The sequence below is a fragment of the Taudactylus pleione genome, unplaced genomic scaffold, assembly GCF_031769625.1.
Source record: "Taudactylus pleione unplaced genomic scaffold, aTauple2 ptg000009l, whole genome shotgun sequence".
NCBI lineage: Eukaryota > Metazoa > Chordata > Amphibia > Anura > Myobatrachidae > Taudactylus > Taudactylus pleione.
Genome location: NW_028284412.1, coordinates 12,417,071 through 12,436,256, shown reverse-complemented (window position 1 = coordinate 12,436,256; position 19,186 = coordinate 12,417,071). Strand labels below are relative to the sequence as shown.

The 19,186-nt window shown below is 41.6% G+C and overlaps 1 protein-coding gene across 1 annotated transcript in view; it reads left to right on the top strand.

Moving 5' to 3' along the window:
- Positions 1–19,186, top strand: part of TAF7L (TATA-box binding protein associated factor 7 like) — a 44,143-nt gene that overhangs the window by 193 nt on the left and 24,764 nt on the right. The window contains exons 2-4 of the mRNA XM_088467278.1: positions 10,866–10,910; positions 14,505–14,578; positions 18,562–18,640. Coding sequence (XP_088323404.1) covers positions 10,898–10,910; positions 14,505–14,578; positions 18,562–18,640 — 166 coding nt within the window. The 5' untranslated portion in view covers positions 10,866–10,897. The remainder of the gene's footprint in view (positions 1–10,865; positions 10,911–14,504; positions 14,579–18,561; positions 18,641–19,186) is intronic.

The window sequence follows — 19,186 nt, the reverse complement described above, 5'->3', positions numbered from 1 at the left end:
TCACTGTAAATTGAAGCCTTTGGAGTAGGTTATTTTAGAAAGTGTTACATGGTGTAGTTATAAAGCAGCATGGATAACCCCTTTTTCCAGCGTTACAGCTACATCATGCAATTCATTACCAGGGTAACCGCTCCCAAATCCGTGATTTCTCATGCAGTCATTTGAATTGTAGATTTTTTTTTTTTTATTGCGTCAAAATAGTATATTCTGGCAACTGCGATCTGTGTAATTTATGAAACTGGCGTTATTCTTACCTTTGTGGTGCCATTAAAACAACGAAGGAAAGATTCCGCACAGACAGATCTACTGTACATTATTTATATGTTCGTACCAACCATAATACATTCATGACATATCGTATATAGTTTTTTATGTTTTGTTGTTGGTGTTGCTCCCAAAACCTAGTTATAGTGTATAGCACAAGGAGAAGAGAAAGAGGGGGCTTGTTGCTGGGTCACTGTCGTACATTTACTTGCCGACTGTGAAACGAGTGCACGATTAGTCTGTGATGTGCCTACATTGAACGTTCAGTGTAGGCACATCAATCATCCCCGAACATGGTCAACCTGACCTCATCGTCAGGTTGACCAGCATGTTCGGGCAATGATAGATGTAAAAAACGACCAGTGGGCGCGCACATTGCGGGTTGTTTGACATTAATGTGCGCAATTTGTGCCAGATTTGAGTGATTGCACGATTACGATGTCGTACTTGAGAAATAGCTCAGTAATGTCACTTAATGGATACGTGGCATTAGGTATGAATATATATATTAGATTCATATAAAATTTTTAAGAATGTGAGAGAGTGCTTGTAAATTCAAGGAGAGCCAATTTGACAACAACAACATTTATTAGACAAACATGTAAATCTAGACATCACTAAACAAAACCACAAATAAATGCACATATATGCAACAAAGAAATGATCAGTCAGACCCCTTGACGGTCTTGTCCTTTAAATTATGTGGCCTGCAATAGTTCCACTATATTTCTCTGTGGAATATGGAGCTGTGAGTTTAGCGGAAAATGTGAGGGTCACAGATGGAGTAATAAATAGTCACCTTTATATGTTGCCAAATATATTCGTTTGCAATCAGACGAGAACCTGATGTCGCTCTGAGATCTGTTCCAGATGGTGACTGAGCGCGTAGCTGGTATTACTGGTGTCAATCGAGGCAAGGTGAGCCGTGATAGCCGGCTGATGGTAATCCTGGGTGACTGAATAGTCTGTAAGACTCCGTTGCTCTGAGGCAGAGCCAGGTGTACGTGCTGCCGCATGCAGCTCCCCACAGGCTCCAAGTAAGCAGGCTGTGGGATGTAACAGAGCCGGGTGTGCTTATTCTCGCTCTGTCAGACCACAATATCCGTGTAGGTAGCCGTATACAGAATGCCGGCTGTGATCCCCTCTTACCGCTACAGCTCCTGAGGAAGGAAGACCATGGGATGAAATCTGTATACAGGGTATGAGTCCTTCATGCGTTTCTCCAGGGTTACGCTATTCCCAGTTTCATCAGAAGGTGAGTGAACTTCATTGTGACACAGTGTGGGTTTATATAGCTCCCATAATTAACTGATTGAATTTAGCCTGTTGTAGACAGAGATTTCTCTGTCAATGATGAAGCACAGGTGTGTCACATTTTAACCCATGATATCACTGATCAGATCTATATCAAAACCATATAAAGATTTATAACAATATATATATATATATATATAAATAATAATAATGTGGAGACTCAAAACATAATATTAATAAAAATTGTATTAAAATTAAAAATGAATAAATAAAATAGAATTTGCATGTATACATAAGTTAAAAATGCATACCCAACCTATATATCTCTTGAATACGATCTGGACAAGGTGATTGTAGTAGCAAAAAAATATATAATAATCTTACTATATATATTTTCAAAAACAAAAAAAGCGGGGAGGAAATAAAATGGACAAAGGGAAGTGATATCCATTGTATGGATATATGTCTCTATATAGCAGGTACACCATAAAATGGCCAATGAAGAGAACTGGACATAGTGAATCAAACTACAGTATATTAAAAATCTAAAGATATTTAAAAATCCAGTTCAATCGTTTCATTCAGACCATCAGGAGATAATATATGTAAAACGTGAATCCAATAAGATTCTCTCATACAAAGTTTTTTTAACGTATCCCCCCCCCCCCTCTTCCTGAGATGGGGATTTGTTCTATAATAATCGCTCTTAAAACATTTGGATTTGCTCCATGAGTGTGCGCGAAGTGATGAGGTACACTATGCTGAGTAAAGGCCCCCATACATCAGAGATGGATTGCAGCAATGGTGCAATTTGCAATCGATTGTGTATAAATATCTGCAATGTATGGGCTTCACAGATCGCAGATTGCAACCAAAAAGTGGTTGGAATTGTTTAATCAGATTGTCCAACATGTTGGATTTCACAGATGGATTGGGGCTGTAGATTGGTAGTGTATGGACATGATCAGCAGATTTGCAGACCGTTTCTAGCAAAACGATGGGCCTTTCAAGATTGCCAGATCTGTGTTTGCTGCAATCGATCTGCAAATCACTGAAAAAGATCTGTAGTGTATGGGCGCTGATTGCTAGATTGGGAAATCCTAAAATCGGGCAATAAATCTTCAAATTGTTCAATTGTGGTTTTCAGATTGCTGATGTATGGGGGCCTTAAGACTGTTAACAATGTTCCGTCGATGCTCTAGAAACCTATGTTTAAATTCTCGGATGGTACGTCCTACATATTGAATGTTACAAGGACAAGATAACACATAGATCACGAATCCAGATTCACAATTAACAAAATTATTAATTTTAAAACTCTCTCCTGACTGGTCCGAGCAAAAATCAACTCTACGATTTGCTATATGTTGACATGTGATGCATCTTCCATGATTGCATTTATAGCATCCCAGGGGTTTTGCTGTCCCTAGAAAACAGTTCTTTATTTTAATTTTGTTTTTATCAGGTTCATTTTTGAAGTGGCTAAAAACTAGTTTTCTTCTTAAATTGTCTGCCTTTTTAAAAATGATAAGCGGTACCTCTGGGAGCTCATTCTTCAAAATAGGGTCCAATTTCAATACGGAGAAATTATTTTTTATGGTGCTTTTAATTCTATAGGACCAACTATTATGTTTAGAAATAAATGCTGTTGAGCCATCGTATTTATTGTTCTTTTTATTACTATTCTGTTTCACTTGTAATAAAGAAACTTGTAATTTTCATAATCTCACAGTAAATCTAGCCATATATACAACAGTTGTACCAATAGTTTATAGTCTAAAATTAGACCAGATGTCTGTATCTTTCAACAGATATTGAGTACCAAACTTATATCTCTCATAGACCGGATAGATTATTCAATTACCACAATACACCATTCACATATCAATGAGTTCCTTTGGAAACATCAACAGTGAAGTACAATTCTGTTAAACATGTGATCAGATTCTGTATACGTTTTATAGCATGTGCAATGAATTGTCAGAATCCCAGAAAACATGGCATGTACTGTCCATACGTTTATAACTTGTGCTGTACAAAAGATTATCAGACAATATTCAACACTCATAAAATGCATGTAATCAGAATCTGTATATGTTTGCAATGATTTGGCAATATCTCAGTAAATATGGCATGTGTTGTACAAAGCATTACAGCTTATGCGGCACAGAAAGTTATTAACATAGTATTCAACACATCTGAGGTTTCCATAACAGGAACTGCTAATTAGTAAGTGTTAATGTCATTAACAGAATTGTTCATGCATAAGGCGAACACAGTGTGGTTGGAGCCTTATAAATTAGTAGGAATTGATAATATCATAGGCAGACTTATTCATTCACTGTAAGTTGGTGGATTGTGAGGATACATTTGTACCACTGTACATGTGATATTGCAGGGATGGATGCATCTTCTTGTTGCAAGATAGGAAAGATTGGATAGGTAATAGTTATGGTGCGTACACACGGGACGATGTGCACCCTGAACGAACATCGTCCCGTGTGTCCCCGGCAGTTTATGCTCAGTGTCGATAACGACACTGAGCACAAACACTGAACAAAATCAAGATCGATTTCGTTCAGGGCCGGGCCCCTTCCTCATCCCCCGAACATGTACAACCTGACAAAATCGTCAGGTTGTACGGCCAGTTCGGGCGATAAACGAAAACTACAAATGGCAGCGCGCATTTGTAGTTTTCGTTCATCATTTTGGGGCAAATACTGAATGATTTGTCGTTAACGACAAATCGTTCAAAATATCGTCCCGTATGTACGCACCTTAATGGAGCATACACACGGTCAGATGAACGATTTGCCCAACGATTTGAACTATGAACGGTTTTTGACTGCATTAAAATGAATGGAATTGTTCAAATCTGACTGCAAACACACCAGATGTCAGATATCGTTATCTGACCATCGGGAACGCGCATCGTTCAGACTTGTCAGATTTTCCTTCAGATATGAACGATTGAACGATTTTTTTCAATCGTTATCGTTCAGATCTGAAGAAAAATCTGACCGTGTGTATGCACCATTAGTGATTAGTGGATGTTGAATAGAGAGCCTCTTTGAAGAATGAGAGAGTTCCGCAGCTGACAGAGTATAACTGCCCACTAGCAGGCACGCTTATACATACAATTTTTAAGGGTTGCTTCAGTACAAGTCCGGTCCGTGCACTGACCGGGTCTTTAGAGAAAAGCACTCGTGTTTCGCCTCGTTGGTAGTGGCTTGTTCACCTCTCCGTAGCCGTGGTACATATGAGCTATGTTTGTATAATAAGTTTCGGCTCACTGCATTTCTGCTGGTGGGTGTCTCATCTGTCCTGATTGGATAGATAGGGACAGCCTGCATTTTCTGCCACGTCCTTAAGCCAATCATAGGAGTTTATTATGATTGGCATATAATGTTTGTACAATCAGTCTCCAGGAGTAAAGTCCCACTTATTACCTGATGGTGTTGGCTATTATAAATTCATACCTAAGAGTGCCCCAGCAACAAGCCCTCTTTCTCTTCTCCTCTTTGTGGTGCCATGCAATGTCATTTTTGTGATGTACAGTGAACAGGGCACACTATTCATTGGGCATATGTGCCCTTATCAGCTCTTGTATGGCCAGAATGGAGGAGCAGGGAATATAACTGCTGCGCATGCATAGGCTTAGGAGAATATTACCAAGGTAAGAAATTAGGTGCAAATGTGAGATGTTGTTTTAAAAGCTGCTGGTAAAAATAAAGGCGTAGTCTACTCCAATAAAGCTAAGATTACAATACTAAGGAAATTGCATCGCTAAATCAACACATAAAAATCATAACAATAATGATAGGTGTAGAATTAATTCAGTACATTTAATAAACCATAGATAAAATATCTGTATAGATGTAGTCAAGTACAATTGCACAAAATCCTATATAAAAACAATTAATCTCATCGACTGCAACGTAAAGGACCATAATGTCCAGTAAACATAGTGCATAGACCACTAAATGTGTTATAGCTTGTTCCTGTTATAATGGAATGAACTAGGAAAAAGCTGAGTAGTCAATACAAGGGCTTAGTCTACACAAATGGTGTTTACCATGTATATCACCGTTGGAGGGAAAGTCCTAAAAAAATTAATAATTGGAAAAAATCCACAGGAGTAAATCCTAACCAGGTATGCAGTGTTTTATGGTGGAGCCACAGTAAATAGGAGGATAGCAGCATCCAGGATGGAGTCCAAGTTAAATATTGCCACTAGTTCAGTCCTGGTCCAAGCGTTCCACAGTGGTCCGCAGTAAGGGCCTGATTCAGAGCCACTCGTAAGCGGCAGCTCGTTCGCTCCGAGCGATGTTTGCCCAACTGCGCATGCGTACGGATCGTTATACGCATGCGCGAACCAGTCAGTACGGCCGAAATTCATGTGCTCGCAAAATAGCGAATGCCTGATAATTTGAGTGACAGAATGAGGCGTATGTGGGTGGTAACAGGGGAAGGTGCTTGAAAACGGGGAGTGGAAATCCGATCGCAGGCGTGCTTAAAGGTCAAAACGGGCGTTTTAAGGGAGTGCATAATTAATCCAGCAGCGTCATTGACCACGTCACTTGGTTTTTTTAAACTCAGAACTGCTCGCAAAATAGTGGTTGAAAAAAACAACCACAAGAATAGCGAGCAGTTCATACGCTGGTCGATGTACTCGATTAATCTAATAAATAGCGGACATGACGTATGGTGCGAGCGGCCAGGGGGCGTATTTTTCAAATTTACGTTCACATGTTTTGCTCGCTCGTTCAGACTTCGAGGCGTGAACAGACCGCAAAGTGCGAACGGTTCATTTGAATAGCCACCCCTTTTTAGAAAACGAACGACCGCAAATAGCAAGCGGCTCTGAATGAGGGCCTAAGTCCTTACTTGTATGGGGAAGCCCAACTAACGTGTTTCGCTGCTGTCCTGTGCAGCTTTGTCAAAGGTCACATGCATGGGCTTAATCTGTTCTGGGAATCTGCATTATACTGTACTAAAACTCTGGAGTAAGCAGGGCTGCCATCAGAAAATGTGGGGACCCCGTGTTTGTGCAACTCCAACCCCAGTGTCTCCCCAGCCAGTCCCTGCATCCAACTCCCCATATGACACCCCTATTCTCTGGAAAACCGGGTTCCCTACCCGAACTCCCACTGCCCCCTAGCAATGCTGCTCTTTGGTAGGTTACGTTAGTAGTTGTCCTGCAGTGATATGTCTCTAACAGAGCCATAATTGGGGAATATCCCTGCTGCACGGTCAATTACACGATATCGCATGTGGCACCATACATATTAATGAAGGACGGAACAAGTAATCACTCCGTCGTTCATTAAATCGTTAAGTGTGTACCAGCAATTATTGCGATGTTCGGGGTGAAGGCAAATCACCCTGAACATCACCACTATTGCCGGTTGTTCAGATGTGTACCCACCCTTAGTAGCAGTGACCTATGGGGATGAGCAGTTAGAATAGTATTGGATACCACAACTCTCTCAGTTTTATCAGCAATCAGGGAGGTAACAGGTTCTAGTCTGTTTATTTCCCTTTTAAATACCATATTCTGTAACTATGTATGTTCACATACTGGAAAATGTGGGTCAGAAGGCAGAATTTCTCCGGAGGCAAAAGCTACAGTTGGGGAAATTAATTCTTAATCCAGACAGTTTTCCTCTACTTTATCAATAATATGAAAAACTCTGTCATGGGTACACACTGACCACAATAATGTATTTATTATTTTAAGACCCTTATTGCAGATTTTCACAGCAGTGTAAATGGGACAGGTTTCCCAGTCACCAGTCCACTGTAGGTTTAGGGCTGATGGGCAGAATAAAAGGCTGTGGCTGTAGGTGGCACACATAAAGGTGCGGTTGTTAGTGCCCAGTCAATCCATCAAGTGAAGAGCAATATTTTCATAATTGTTTTAATTTTCTATCTGGTGCAAATAAATAAAATGCAGACATTGTCCTATTGAACCATATTGCTGTTGTCCCAGCTTTATTGTTAAGTTGATCAGGACTTGTTTGCCTAAAATGAGTGTACACATGTCCTCAGAAATACATGTCTGTGTGTTCAGTGATGGAATTCAGTGTCAGAGTTGCAAAATATACTTGGATTTGCAGTTCTCCTTACAAGCAACTTGCTTTGTTTCAAATTAATATATATGTTTATAATGAGGAATGAATAACAGAGAAAGCACCCTTTTATATAAAATACAAAAATGTAAGTTCGCCCATATTCTTTCCATATGCTATGGGTGGGTACACACTAGAACGACTGGAAAGATTACCCTTTGCCCTCATTATGCAAGATTGCTGTTATACACTCGGAAGATTTAAGGAATGATGGAACGATCACTCGTTCTGTACTTTTTTAAACTACACAGCCCCGCATGCGATATCGTGTGATTGGCCGTGCTGCACGGCCAATCACACGATAACACATGCGATCTGCGGGAGCACTGAATCGGCCATACACACTGCATGATATGCCCGATTTGTCCAAATTGGTCCGATATCGTGCAAGAGTGTACCCACCCTTAGATATAATTTGAGCAAAGTGCTATTTTGGCTGTTTGGTCTGGAGTGTTGACACCATACCAAGTAGAAATGATCTCAAAGAGGCAGTTGCTGCTTAATCAGTTTGGATATTGCCTTATAACCCTTTTCCAAACAATTGTCTCTTTCCCCAAAGAGGTTGTTTATCAGTGGAGAACATTGAACATCTGAGAAATGACAAGAAGCCCAACTGCTCCATTCAGGGATCTACTAGCTTCTTTCAAAAAAACAAATAAATTGTAGTATGGTTTAGGTTTTTAAAGTTGCATGAATGAAATGCGTTTTCAGTTAACATGACCAAAGTAGAGTATTTTTGCTTTAATTCCATATTTGCCAATAAACAAACATATCATATCCTCAAAATAACCACCTTCTAACCGTAAGCACTGTAGTGGAGGGTGATAATTTGGTGTTTGCTGCCATCAGGCCTGCATGTCTCAGTTATCGAGTCCACCGTGAAATCCTCTTAATACCAGAGTAGTCAAAAGAAAAATTATGTTGTTTGACCGACAACTTAAGTTTGGTGAAATTGGATCATACAACAGGACGCTGATCCTAAGCGCACCTGCAGCTCTCCAAATGAATGACAGAAAAAGATCAAAAATCAAGGCTTTAAATTTCCAAGTCAAAGTCCAGATCTCAATCCCATTAAGGTGCTGTCACTGGACCTTAAGATAGCACATGTACACAAATGCCTTTTTTTTTTTTCAGTGGTCTGAATCAGTGTTATAAGGTAGAGTAGTCTAAAGGGGCATATACACTGTACGATTTGCAAACAATCTAATCTCGTTTACAATCTCCTTGGAACTCTCCCCGACAGTTCCAGTGAACGATGTGCAGCAAAAGCTGCAGGATGTTCACCAGATCTAGCGTGCACAATCTAATGATTTGCATATTCATTAGATCGTGTGCAGGCTTGGATCAGGGAGATCCGTGCTACATGCATCTGTCTTAAAATCAGTGAGACCTGTATGTGCTTCTGTGTTTAAGAAAAAAAGAGAGCCAGTGTAAAATAAACATCGCCCCCTCCACCCCCACCCCCAAAAGAGCAACCAGTCCTGGGCTTTTAGTGACCCAGTGCTGGTCGTGCAAATACAGGGGACAAACGACGTAGGGGTCCCCTGTATTTAGCGCAACCATCAGTGGGCTCTGATCCAGTCCTGGTTCTGGAAATACAGGGGAAAAAAAATGGTTCTCCAAGTACCAGCATGCCGGTGAGGCTTGCTGTGCCAAAGCAAAAGACAGTATTTTTACTACTATCAATTGGACCACACTACATAATCAACCCGGTACCCACTGCTCTAGGGGTGCCAGGGATAGCCCTGGGCTATCAGCCTAGACCTGGGGTTCCCTGGAGAGGTTGGCCCCTTGTTTTTTTTTTGTTTGTTTTTTTTTTGGGGGGGGGGGGGGCCCATGGATCCCCAGCCTGGTCTGACTAGCGGTCAGGGTTAATGCTGTGGCTGGGGGACCCGGTGAAAGGGTTCCCCTGGCTGTGACTCCCCCCCCCCCCCCCCCTCCCCTCCCCTCTAGAAAAAGTCTGGTACAGGGGAACCCTACTAATTTTATTTTCCACAGTATTTCCAGGACCAGGACATACACACGGAACAAAGTGTGCCAAATCGTAACAGTTAGGTCGATACCTTTCTGCAGGTTCAATTGATCAGCGACCACGATCAGCAACAGCAGGAGCGCACATCGGCATCGTGATCACCCCCACACACACACACTTTTTAAACGATTTGTCGTTCCAATAGGTCGAAAATGGCCAAATCGTTTAAAAAATGGCACTGTGTGTGGGAGGCCTTAAAATTCCTCAAATATTATTTATAATAATGTAATGAATAAATATGAAGACCTGATAATCTCAGTCACTTATTACTTCCAGTTAGGTGGTTATACAAGTTATCGATTCATTAGGCATATGTACTTACTTACCCTTGGCTTATTCACATGGTCTTATTTTTGTTGAATAAATAATTACGAATTTTATTTATTACATAAGAGTAGAGTTATCAAATGTTAATATTGATGTGTAAAAATGCAAATTAAAAGAGGGTGTAATGTTTTTTGTTTTTCATGTGAGTAATATAATAGTGTTCCTGCTAGAATGCGAGTAGGGCGCAGATTAGCGGGTGGGGCATCCTCTGCGCTCCCGAAAAGGGGGCATGGCTGACCAGGGCCACAAGGACACGCCCCAATTCCTCACACTCTGGGCCATGCCCAGCACTTACTGAGGTGCTGGGCTTACCAAGCTCTCCCCTCACAGTGAATAGCACACCCACTGGACACTGCAGCCCGTGGGTGGGGAAGGCACAGGGCAGGTTGTTTTACTGGGGTGACGCTAAAGGGGCAGGGGGCATTTTGCCCTTTTCAAATCGGGCAGGGCGTGGCGCCCCGCTCAAACTATAATGTAGTGTTCATTCTAGCAACCTGACGCGCTCTGCTTTGGTGCTTCTAGCACACTCAGCTGATGCTACAAACTGCTGAGATACAAATAAGAGTGTGCTAGAAGCACCAGAGTAGAGCGTGACACCCCAGGCAGGAAAGAGGAACTGCACGGGTTGTGACAGGTGCAGGGTGCTAGAATGAACGCTAGATGGGAGATCGAGCTTAATAAAACAATTTAGATGGACTGATATTCATAAAAACTGTTTTGTTTTCTGGACATTTCATTGATTCCAGGTTGTTCCTATTTTTTTATATCATGTATTTGAGGGCAGTTGACGAATGTAGTCACTTGTGTACATTGTAGTGTTCAGCAATTTTAACTAACATTCACTTTCCTTGTTGTAGATGCTGTATGACAAGCCTGTGGAGAAATCGCGATGACATCTATAAGTAAGGCATTTCTATTTCCTGCATGTCTGTTGTTAAATGCATACATAGAGGACAGTGGGCCTGATTCAGACCCGGTCGCAAGCACTGACTGCTCGCAACCGGGTCGATGGTGGCCCAGAGCGCATGCGCACGACGGAGTGGACTACTGACCAGTGAGCCTTACATCAGTAGTAGGGAAATTGATGGAAACACTCTTAAAAGAAAGAGTCGTAGATTATCTCAAATCCAACGATTTGCAGGATCCCAAACAGCATGGATTTACTGGGGGGAGATCATGTCAAACAAATCTTATTGACTTTTTTGACTGGGTGACTAAGGAAATAGATAAAGGGGGGGCCATAGATATAGCTTATCTAGACTTTAGTAAGGCTTTTCACACTGTTCCACATCGCAGACTGTTAAATAAACTGGAAAGCATGGGATTGGATACAAAGATAGTTGAATGGATAAGATCATGGCTGCAGGATAGGAAACAGAGAGTTGTAGTAAACAGAGTGCAGTCTCAAGAGGGAAATGTTACCAGTGGAGTACCTCAGGGATCTGTACTTGGACCAGTGCTTTTTAATATCTTTATTTGTGACATTGCAAATGGTATTGCAGGGAAACTATGCCTTTTTGCAGATGACACAAAAGTATGCAACAGGGTAGACACACCAGGAGGGGTAAAACAAATGATTGATGATCTAGGTAGACTAGAGGAATGGTCAAGAACGTGGCAACTACAGTTTAATGCCAAAAAATGCAAGATCATGCACTTGGGTCTCAAAAATCCAAAGGCTAGATCTAGTATTAATGGCACTATACTGGAAAGTACTGAAGAGGAAAGGGATCTAGGAGTCACTATTTCCGGTGACTTAAAGGCAAGTAAACATTGTAACAAAGCAATGAGGAAGTCAATTTAGATGATTGGTTGCATAGGGAGAGGATTCTGTAGCAGAAAGAAAGAAGTGATAATACCACTGTATAAGTCATTGGTACGTCCTCATCTCGAATACTGTGTTCAATTCTGGAGGCCATATCTCCAGAAAGATATTAATACATTAGAGACTGTACAAAGAAGGGCAACTAAAATGGTGCAAGGTCTACACCACAAAACGTACCAAGAAAGACTAAAAGATCTTAATATGTATAGTCTGGAGCAGAGAAGGAATAGGGGGGACATGATAGAAACGTTCAAATATATAAAGGGTTTTAACAAGGTAAAGGAAGGAGACATTCTTCAAAGAAAGAGAAGTATTAGAACAAGAGGACATGTTCTAAAATTGGTGGTAGGTTCAGGGGAAATTTGAGGAAAAATGACTTCACAGAAAGGTTAGTGGATAAGTGGAATAGCCTCCCATCAGAGGTGGTAGAGGTTAAGACAGTAGAGCAATTTAAACATGCATGGGATAGCCATAAGGATATCCCTCAGAAGTAGTAAGGATCAATAAGGGTTGAGGTAATATGTTCAAAAATGGGGCTGTCTAGATGGGCCAAGTGGTTCTTATCTGCCGTCAAATTCTATGTTTCTATGACAGCCATCCGCTCTTTAAATGACCTTTCGGGCTTGCCAATATATGAAAGCCCACATGGCATACCATCTTGTAAACCACAAATTTGCTTTTACACGTAAGATGATGGCGGATTGCCCTATCTAGTGCAAGTACTTTGTTCCTGGTCCTTTCTAGATGTATGGGATCAAAGATGCGTTCCAGAATTTTCTTAACTATAACATCCATTTGTTTGGCTGCTTCCTCAGGATCACTATTTATTAGGTCCAGGAATGATGATGTTCGTCCATGCAAGATGATGTTTTGCCTCTTTCTGAGTTCCGTTTTTTTGGAGGGAAAAATCCGAACTCAACGTGCAAACTCGAACCTATCAGAGCCTGCACATCCCTACTATTTATACGTTTAACCCTTAATAACTGGAAATAATGCAGTCCTATTTTGAGTGGCTTAGGATGATGGCTATCAATGGAAAGTAGGGTATTTCTATCAGTTTCTTTCGTATACATTTTAGTGTTAATCCTATCACCCTGTCTGGTGATCTTAACATCTAAATAATTGATCTCATCACTGACACTGTGTGTAAATTTAATTGGGCCCTGTTTCTTATTATAATTGTCAATTAAGGAGATAAAGGCTTCCTTCGGGTTCAGCCAAAACAGAAGGAAATCCCACAATGGTGCCCCCTGGCACATCAGCCCAAGTGCTTACATGCACTTTTAGTGCCACGATAGTGTTCTGTAAAAGTGACACCCAATAAGGGCTGGTTTCAATTAGCCGCATTATTAACCGGGCTATTCAATTGTAACTCGCGGCTGCACTTATCACGGATTTCTTTTTCGAGCCTGAGAGAGGCTTGAACACAAAAGTGCCCTTATCGCATTAACCAATAGCTCTGGGCACTTATCCCGAATCTGTGGGTTAACGCGCAAAGAAAAGGGCTTATGATTGAATAGCTCTAGGCGTAAAATCTCAGACTACTCTCACTTTTCCTTGTGCATAAATTTTCGCGGCTATAAGTACTTTATATAAAATTTTCCTAGTTTTATTGGGAAGCATGAAATCCATAAGGATTTTTATTATTCTTTTTAAACTAAAAATAAAATTCAGATGGAGGCAGAGCATAAATTACAAAAATTCAGAAACATAAGTGACTGCGCCCGATTGGCTGTTCGTCTTTACTAGCTGGACTAATCCTGAGCTAACATCATTTTGCGCCATATGCTCCTATGTATCAAATACATTGGAGACTGTACAAAGAAGGTAAACTAAAATGGTGCATGGCTTACATCACAAAACCCGGAAAGTCTAAAAGATCTTAATATTTATAGTTTGGGGCAGAGAAGGGAAAGGGGGGATATGATAAAACCTTTGATTTATTTTAAAGTTTCTAACAAAGTACAAGAGGGAAACATTGTTAAATGGAGAGAAGTACTAGAACACGAGGACATGCACTGAAACTGGAGAGTGGTAGGTTCAGGGGAAACTTGAGGAAAAATTACTTCACAGTAATGGTAGTGGATAAATGGAATAGTCTTCCATCAGAGGTGGTAGAGGCTTTGACCATAAACATGCTTGGGGTAGACATAAAGATATCCTTACAAAGAACTAAGGATCTAATAGGTTTTGAGGTTACCATTATGTTAAAAAAGGGGCAGACTAAATGGGTCAATGGTTCTTCTCTGCCGTCAGATTCTATTGGGGTATATAAACGAAAGTGAGAGTTTTTAGACATGGAGATGTTGCCCATAGCAATCAATCAGATTGTAGCTATTATCTTCTAAAATGTGCTAGATAAATGTTAAGTAGAATCTGGTTGCTATGGGCAACATCTCCATGTCTTAAAACTCTGACTTTAGTAAATGTACCCCCTATGTGTCTATGTTTAATCCATGCACTTTAAAAAGTTTTTCATTTTTTTTTTTTTTTTTAAATAAATCTTATGGGAGCACACATCCTAGGTATCCATCCAAGATGGCCACCATACATGCACTTGATTATATTTTATTTTGATTGCCTTATTGTACAGTTGTCCTTTCAGTAAAGTGCTTAACCACTGATGTCACTAGATTGCTATAATAAATTTAATTTCAATTACTTTTCACAGAACAGAAGACTTCCCGAAGCAAAGACGATGCTCCCCATGAACTAGAAAGTCAGTATATTTTGAGACTCCCTCAGGTAAGCTGGACCTGTTAATAATGACTAGCGTTTTACCAGTTGTTCTTCACATGTGACTGGTTGACCAAAACCACAGAACGCCAGAGCCTGTTTGTGGAACTGGTCCTGCAGGGACGTTTGCGTGTCTGCTGTGCGCAACCACCTCAGTGGTCTTCCTCCTCTCTGTCCCCGCTGCACGTCCTACAGCTAGTGCCAACCCTCTCTGCTCTCACCGTGTTGTAAGTGCACAGACAATTCTGTCCAGACGCTGCTGGTCACAATCATTAAGCACCCGTGGTCAGCACTTGGCTGTGGCCTTCCATGAACTATTCTCGTGACACTGTAGATCGAGGAATGTTGAATGTCCCATCTGTCAGGCACCCACTATCATGTCCCGTTCAAACTCCGATAATTCACGACGCCTTGCCATGAGCAGCCTAGCCGGTGTTCAAACTGACTCATGAGGTGTCAGATTACAACTGATGCAGGTCTGGGCATTTCTAGGATGTCACAGTATGGTGATGCCACCTACCATTACATTTACATACCGCTATCCCATGACTCTTCGCGCTTCAGTGTATACGTATATGTTTGTGACAGTATGTACAGTACCTTGCAAAAGTATTCACCCCCCCTTCCCTTTTTACCTTTTTGTTACATTACAACCTGTAATTTATTTATTTAATCTGAATTTTACGTGATGGATCTGCACAAAATAGTCTAATTTGAAGTGAAATCAGAAAAATATATATAAAAAATAAGCTTTATAAAAAAAAATCTGATAATTGGCATGTGCATATGTAATCACCCCCTTTGCTATGAAGCCCCTCAAAAGTTCTGGTGCAACCAATTACCTTCAGAAGTCACATAATTCGTGAAATGAAGTCCTCCTGTGTGAAATCTAAGTGTCACATGATGTGTCAGTATAAACACACTTTTTCTGAAAGGCCCCAGAGGCTGCAACACCACTAAGCAAGAGGCATCACACCATGAAGACCAAGGAGCTCTCCAAACAAGTCAGGGACAAAGTTGTTGAGAAGTACAATTCTGGGTTGGGTTATAAAAAAAAATATCCAAATCTTTGATGGTCCCAAGGAGCACCATCAAATCAATCATCATCAAATGGAAAGAACATGGTACCACAACAAACCTGCCAAGAGAAGGCCGCCCACCAAAACTCACAGACCGGGCAAGGAGGGCATTAATCAGAGAGGCAGCACAGAGACCAAAGGTAACCCTGAAGGAGCTGCAGAGTTCCACAGCAGAGACTGGTGTATCTGTGCATGTGACCACAATAAGTCGTACACTCCATAGAGCTGGGCTTTATGGAAGAGTGGCCGGAAAAAAAGCCATTACTTAGTGATAAAAATAAGAAGACTCGATTTGAGTTTGCCAAAAGGCATGTGGGCGACTCCCCAAATGTATGGAGGAAGGTGCTCTGGTCAGATGAGACTAAAATTGAACTTTTCGGCCACCAAGGAAAACACTATGTCTGGCGCAAACCCAACACATCCCATCACCCCAAGAACATCATCCCCATAGTGAAACACGGTGGTGGCAGCATCATGCTGTGGGGATGTTTTTCAGCAGCAGGGACTGGGAAACTGATTTGAGTCGAGGGAAAGATGGATGGTGCTAAATACAGGGATATTCTTGAGCAAAACCTGTTTCAGTCTGCCTGTGATTTGAGACTGGGACGGAGGTTCACCTTCCAGCAGGACAATGACCCGAAGCATACTGCTAAAGCAACACTCGAGTGGTTTAAGGGGAAACATTTAAATGGCCTAGTCAAAGCCCAGATCTCAATCCAGCTGAGAATCTGTGGTCAGACTTGAAGATTGCTGTTCACAAGCGGAAACCATCCAACATGAAGGAGCTGGAGCAGTTTTGCCTTGGGGAATGGGCAAAAATCCCAGGGACAAGATGTGACAAACTCATAGAGACTTATCCAAAGTGACTTGCAGCTGTAATTGCCGCAAAAGGTGGCTTGACAAAGTACTGAATTTAGGGGGGTGAATAGTTAAGCACGCTGAAGTTTTCTGTTATGTTGTCCTAAATGTTGTTTGATTCACAATATAAAAAAAAAACACAACTTCACAGTTGTAGGCATGTTCTGTGAATGAAATGATGCACAACTTCAAACAATCCATTTTAATTCCAGGTTGTGAGGCAACAAAACATGAAAAATGCAAAGTGGGGAATGAATACTTTTGCAAGGTGCTGTATATATGTGTGTAACTATGAATGTGTGTGACTATGTATGTATATGCATAAATACACCACCACAACCATTCTATTTTGGCGTGATTGTCCTCCATTTCAGGGGGTAAAAGGTATGTAGGAAACTCTCAACTTCTGGCCCTGATTCAGAGCCGGAGGCTCTGAAAGAGCGCTCGCTCTGAATCGGCGTCTTTTTTTTTTTTCATGGAGCAGTCTCCTGACTGCTCTCATCGCTGTGGGTTGCCATCCACAGCTAATGCGAGCGGCCAGGATGATGGTCGCGATGGTCAAGACCATCGCGACCATCGGGCTTGCGACGAGACCCTTGTGGTAGGATCTCGTGGCCGCAAGCCCCAGAGAGCTTTCGGCTCAAACAGAGCCGAAAGCTCTCCCACTGACATCACTTGTGATGTCAATGGGGCCGCCCCCAAACAGGCGTTCTCATGGGAACGCCTCCGTTTGGGCAGCCACCCCCGGCCTGCCCACCAAAGTGGGCGTGCTGTCACTCAACATCGACAGCACGCCCCCTTTGGTGCGAGACCCGGAGTGACGGCTTGCCCGTTGCTATCTGGGTCTCGCACATGCACACAACGTCGTGCGCATGCGCTCTGGGCCACCATTGACCCGGTTGCGAGCGCTCAGCGCTTGCGACCGGGTCTGAATCAGGCCCTCTGTGTGAAGCTGGGGAAAGCAATTTACAACCCCCCCCTCCTTCCTCAGTGTGACATGAATTGGGAACATGATGTGTGGCCATGGTCCCTTGTCATGTGCACACCAGTCGCTTGCATACGAGAACCAAATCCCCATGTCCCAAATGATGCTCTTTAGAGCCCACCGTCTCAAGTGCCCCGGTCCCCAAAGCCTCGATCCAGCTATGATTGCCCCATGTCACCACAGACAACTCTGTCTGGTCAAAGTGCCTCTCGCAGCAGCCCTAGATTAGATTGCAGCACTATAAGTAGACATGTTTGTATTGTAATTTGAACATGCGTGTATTTTTGTGTTAATGAAGGAAAACACTGATACCAGTGTATATTGCATTTGCCTGTCCATCTTTGAGGCCATGTGGCAGTAGTGAGTCACCACAGTAAAACACACATCATCATCCGATTGGAACTGATTAGCATGGATAGATTGCAAAGAGGACCAGTCTTAAGGCTTGAGGACCAGTCTTAAGCAGAGCGATTGCATAATTACGACATCGTAATCGTGCAATCGCTCACAAATCGGGCATCAAAATGTCGGAAACGACCAGCGATGCGCGCTCCCTCTGGTCGTTTCTAACATCAATCCTCTCCCAAACATGCTAGTCAATCTACCGATAACGACAGATAGACCATGTTCGGGGATGATTGATGTGCCTACACTGAACGACTGCACGATTACAATGTCGTAATTGTGCAGTCGTTTCACAGTCTGCTAGCGCTTTAGATGAAGGGCTAAATATAATTTGATGATATTTGAGTTGTAAGGCTTTAATTTTTTTTGTCTGAAAACCCATCTCTTTATTAGAGCTTACCCTACTCCTGCCTATTCTACCAACACTAATGTATCCCCACGCCTATCCCAGTCTTCAACGCTCCTTGTTTCAGCTATGCCCTCTTCCTATTACAGTACATGTTAATCTCTGGCACTTTATAAACAATTAATTATAGTGATGTATGGAAAATGTTATATTTTGGTTGTTTTCTTCTGAAAGCCAAGTGGTGGAGACAGACCGATACTGTTGGTTGTTAATATATTTAAATTATTTGGAAATCTCTGATAACAATTTTATTTTTCAGGAATATGCATCCACAGTGCGAAGAATGGTCCAATCTGGGAGCGTCAATGCAAAAGACAGGCTTTCCATTGAGTTGCATCGTAAGTTAAAATAAAATGGGTAGAGGCTCTTTACCATAGATACAGTGCATCCGGAAAGTATTCACAGTGCTTCACCTTTTTCCGCATTTTGTTATGTTACAGCCATATTCCAAAATGGAATAAATTCATTTTTGTCCTCAAAATTCTACACTCAATACCCCATAATGACAACGTGTAAAAAGTTTTTTTGAGATTTTTGCAAATTTAATAAAAAAAAAAACTAAAAAAAATCACATGTACATAAGTATTCACAGCCTTTGCCATGAAGCTCAAAATTGAGCTCAGGTACATCCTATTTCCACTGATCATCCTTGAGATGTTCCTACAGGTTAATTGGAGTCCACCTGTGGTAAATTCAGTTGATTGGACATGATTTTGAAAGGCATATACCTGTTTATATAAGGTCCCACACTTTACAGTGCATGTCAGAGCACAAACCAAGCATGAAGTCCAAGGAATTGTCTGTAGACCTCCCAGACAGGATTGTCTCAGGGCACAAATCTGGGGAAGGGTACAGAAAAATATCTGCTGCTTTGAAGGTCCCAA